General features: G+C 40.9%; 1 protein-coding gene across 1 annotated transcript; it reads left to right on the top strand.

Moving 5' to 3' along the window:
• Positions 1-1,190: 1,190 nt before the first annotated feature.
• On the top strand, positions 1,191-4,046 carry LOC137870688 (uncharacterized). The gene is made up of 4 exons (XM_068708097.1): positions 1,191-1,297; positions 2,342-2,397; positions 2,547-2,906; positions 3,088-4,046. The coding sequence occupies exons 2-4, from the start codon at positions 2,349-2,351 to the stop codon at positions 4,044-4,046; spliced, it is 1,368 nt and encodes a 455-aa protein (XP_068564198.1). The 5' UTR covers positions 1,191-1,297; positions 2,342-2,348.
• Positions 4,047-4,520: the final 474 nt, after the last annotated feature.

Genomic DNA, 4,520 nt, shown 5'->3' with positions numbered 1-4,520 from the left:
ACATAAACAACTATCATACAATATGAGAAGACTAAAAATGACAAGAATTAAACAATAAAATGTAAAAAAATCGATAAAATAAAAATAAATCGGGATTCAAAAAGTAGAGGTTTTTTTTAAATAAACATTTGTTAGAAGGGCCGAGATTGATGTGAATTAAATGTTTATTGGTCATTGAATTATGAAGTGTTATAGATTAAAGTGAATTAATAAAAAACAAAGAACGAAAAGAAGAAAAAACAATATAAATGTAACTTGGAGACAAAGGGATCAACGTCTCTTTAAGATCAGCCAGCATTCCTGTACATGCAGAGAGCCACACACACACACACACACACACACACACACACACACACACACACACACACACAGTTTTAGACAAGTAGACAAACAACAAAGAGAGAAAAGGAGAAAACAAAGACATTAGTGACATCTTGGCCTTATGAACATTAGTATTAGTATTTATAGAACAACATAAACACTCATGTTATGAACTGTGATACAAACAGCAGTACAGCAGCTTTAATGGAAATAAATAGAATCTCCTCCCAGCCGTCACAATGTAACGTTGCAGCACGTCTTTACGACGGATCATCATATTCAACATGACTCCTCGAAACAACAGAAACTAGTCGTAGAATCTAGAGGCGGAAGTGAAGGTGCTTTCAGAATAAATGTATTTCATCTGTTGTAACGAGTCTTCGTGGATCTTAGTTTGAATGATGGACTTAGTTGCTGCGTTTCCTCTCTGAGAAAGAGGAAGTCTCAGTTCTTATAAAGTGAGCAACGAGGACATGCAGCTTTGACCTTTTGTTGACTTGTGCAGATTCTTGGTATGAATGATGATATAGTTTATATGTATGAACGCTGAACACTAACGTGTTTATGGATCCTGAAACGGTGGCTCGGGTCAACCTTCTACATGTAGACTGTGGTGACGTCAATAACCTGACAATAGACCGTCTATAAGTTACATCATCGTTCAGTATTATCAGGTCAATCCAACCTCTCAAAGTGAAAAACCTGATGAGTGCAGAGTGTTGTTTTTACAACCTCTATGTTACAAACTCTGCCCCTCCTACCTAAAAGTGAAAGAGTTTTGGACCCTTTGATAAACGTCTCTGCTCTCTCCTAGGTAGGAGGGCGGAGTTTTGTTTTGTATCCGCGAGGACGTCCTTTACCTGGAGCGCCAGAAGAAATCTGGCATAACTCATACCAACTCGTCGCTGAGAAGAATCCCGACACAAACTGGAGAAGCTTGTCTCTTTATTTCTTCACACGACTGAAGACGTACGAGGTAATGAATGAATGAATGTGTTAATGTTGGTGTTATTATCACATGAATCATGTTGAACAGATTCAGATGTGGGGGTTGGTGGTTTTGAGCTCCATAGTTGAAAAGTCTGATCTCAGAGTGGATGAAGGAGTTTGGTGTTGGGAGTGAATGCTGCGGTAAAATAAAGTTATGATCACTTCTGTGTATTAATGAACACATTTATGAAGTGAGGATTGATGCATTTGACAAGATATTTACGGTAATAACGTGGTCGGTTCGTTCAGTAAAGAACAGTTAAAAAGACACATCAGAATATAACCTGATCCATTAACAAACAGCTGTATTATTTAAATTACACTTTATAACAACATCATGAGTGTGTGTGTGTTCACTGTGTGGTATCTGTTCTACATGTTGGTCATAGATGTTCATAGAGAGATTGATTGATGACAATAAGAAGCTTGATGTGTTGGAGGAAACATGAGAGAACTGTTAGAGGAGTTTTAAAGAGTTGCTGTTAAGTTATCAGATGTGAAACTAACTCTGGATGGAAACCGGGTCCAAAGGGAGAGACACTGTGAGCAATAAAGGAGAAAAGGGGAGTAGCAGTATCAGCGTACGAGTCACTTATTAACACATCATATCATATCACATCATATCATATCATATCATATCATATCATATCACAGATCCGCTCCACTCTGTTTGATACTTGCTGGTAAAGTCACAGCATTAGCAGGTCTTTCCACAGCTTGTAGTGTTTCAGAGACACCTGTTGACTGTTTCCTGTAGTGTTGAACATCTGGCGCTGTCTTGAAACATATTCCTGCAGCTTCTACTTATTTTATTTGACTATGAATGAAACGTCTTCAGGGAAACCAGCTTCAGCTGTGGTGGTAGTTCACGTTGACGCTGCATTGGCGTCACGTCTTTGTGTCATCAGTTGTGTGATGAGCAGGATGATAAACACAAAGCAGTGTTGTGATGTAGAGACAGACTGGAGATGTGTACCTCCAACACCTTGATGTGATGTTTGTGACTCTTCACCTCTGTCTGCTCTCACAGGGAGAAGATGATCTGCTGGATCCTGCTGCTCTTCATCCTGACCTCCTGTGACTGTGGTGAGTTGACTTTTGTATTGTTGAAGCACTACAGCTCTGAAGCATCACTAAACACTCCACAGAAACATCTACAGATGACCTTTAAAGGCTCTCCTGTTAAAGCTGTCAGTGTGTCTGCTCCTCACTCTCCCTCTCTGTCTCCTCAACAGCACCATTAGTAGTGAATGTGACACAGAGCTCCTATCAGGCAGAGGAGAACCACAACATCACTCTGGAATGGACCTTCACCCCCAGAACAGACGGTTCCCTCAAGTCCATTTATATCATCTGTGAGATGTCCACTGATCTCAGACCCGTCATCCTGTTTCATCTTCATGAAGGTGTCGAGGTCTCAGAGTCTCAGGATGAACGGTTTGCAGGACGAGTCCAGTTTGACAAAGACGTCCTCAGAGAAGGACGACTCAGACTCCACATGTCCAGACTCAGGACTGATGACTCAGATCTCTACCTGTGTGAAGTGAAAACAGGTGATGGTGAAGGTTCGAGGACATGTCACCTCAACGTCACAGGTGAGTTGATTCAATTGAAGTTTCCTGGACTAGAAGAACCTGATTATTGTCGTTACACTTCCTTCTTACAGGATCTGTGAAATATGTTTCAGTTTAATCTGTTGAGGACGTTTAGTTTGATGTTTCAGTGAGATGTTGTTTCTTCTCATGAATGACTCAGACTTGTTTGGTCTCTTTACAGCAGAGAGGGATCGACCCAAACCTGAGACACCAGACAAATCAAGTGGAGGAAGAGATCCTTCACCGACAGGAAGTCCATCACAACCAGAGAGTCGGGGACGGATCGTTCTCTACTGTGTACTGGGACTGATAGTAGCAGGAACTCTGCTGGGTGTTTGTTACTGTCTGTATAGAAAACATTCAAAGATTCACTCTCCTCCTAGAGAACAAGATCCAATGGTTCCCTCTCCTCCTATAGAACTAGATCCAATGGTTCCCTCTCCTCCTATAGAACTAGATCCAATGATTCACTCTCCTCCTATAGAACTAGATCCAATGATTCCCTCTCCTCCTATAGAACTAGATCCAATGGTTCACTCTCCTCCTATAGAACTAGATCCAATGATTCACTCTCCTCCTATAGAACTAGATCCAATGGTTCACTCTCCTCCTATAGAACTAGATCCAATGATTCCCTCTCCTCCTATAGAACTAGATCCAATGGTTCACTCTCCTCCTATAGAACTAGATCCAATGATTCACTCTCCTCCTATAGAACTAGATCCAATGGTTCACTCTCCTCCTATAGAACTAGATCCAATGGTTCACTCTCCTCCTATAGAACTAGATCCAATGGTTCACTCTCCTCTTAGAGAACTAGATCCAATGATTCCCTCTCCTCCTATAGAACTAGATCCAATGGTTCACTCTCCTCCTATAGAACTAGATCCAATGATTCACTCTCCTCCTATAGAACTAGATCCAATGGTTCACTCTCCTCCTATAGAACTAGATCCAATGATTCCCTCTCCTCCTATAGAACTAGATCCAATGGTTCACTCTCCTCCTATAGAACTAGATCCAATGATTCACTCTCCTCCTATAGAACTAGATCCAATGGTTCACTCTCCTCCTATAGAACTAGATCCAATGGTTCACTCTCCTCTTAGAGAACTAGATCCAATGGATTTCGCCATATAGACAAAGATGATTCTAGTCTCTGATGTTGGAGGTCCAAAGCAGCGTCTGAAGGTCTCGTTGTGGTGATCTGATGTCTGAATGAGCTGCTCAGTCACAGCTGGTCATCTTCATCTCGTCCTTCATCCTCCTCTTCATCACTGTGTGATGGTTTCCATCTCGTCCTTCATCCTCCTCTTCATCACTGTAGACAGATGACAGAGGAATCAGAGCTCTGGTTCATTGTTCTGATCGGACTCTTCATCAGTTCATTACTGTAGTCTACATCTTAGATCTGAAACCATCAGTCTGTTCATTTTATTGAAATACTGCTGAGGAGCATGAATTCATCTTTCCATCTATGTTTGTCTGTTACAGTTATTTACTGTCATTGTCTCACTGTATATAAAGTCAAGCTCATATGTATGAATGCCTTTTAAATGAACCTTTGAGTTGAGCTGCATATGTTTTGTTTCTGTGCATTTTTTAATAATGATA

This window comes from Cebidichthys violaceus, unplaced genomic scaffold (assembly GCF_023349555.1).
Source record: "Cebidichthys violaceus isolate CVI_PGR_0920_01 unplaced genomic scaffold, fCebVio1.0.p SCAF_133, whole genome shotgun sequence".
Lineage (NCBI taxonomy): Eukaryota > Metazoa > Chordata > Actinopteri > Perciformes > Stichaeidae > Cebidichthys > Cebidichthys violaceus.
Note: the sequence above shows the minus strand (reverse complement) of the source record. Positions and strands in the feature narration are given on the sequence as shown.

Excerpts from the sequence above, each read along its gene's own strand:
- LOC137870688 (XM_068708097.1), top strand. The coding sequence starts at position 2,349 with ATGATCTGCTGGATCCTGCTGCTCTTCATCCTGACCTCCTGTGACTGT. Across the intron at positions 2,398-2,546 it reads CCTGACCTCCTGTGACTGTG|CACCATTAGTAGTGAATGTG; the intron begins GTGAGTTGACTT and ends TCTCCTCAACAG. Across the intron at positions 2,907-3,087 it reads ATGTCACCTCAACGTCACAG|CAGAGAGGGATCGACCCAAA; the intron begins GTGAGTTGATTC and ends GTCTCTTTACAG.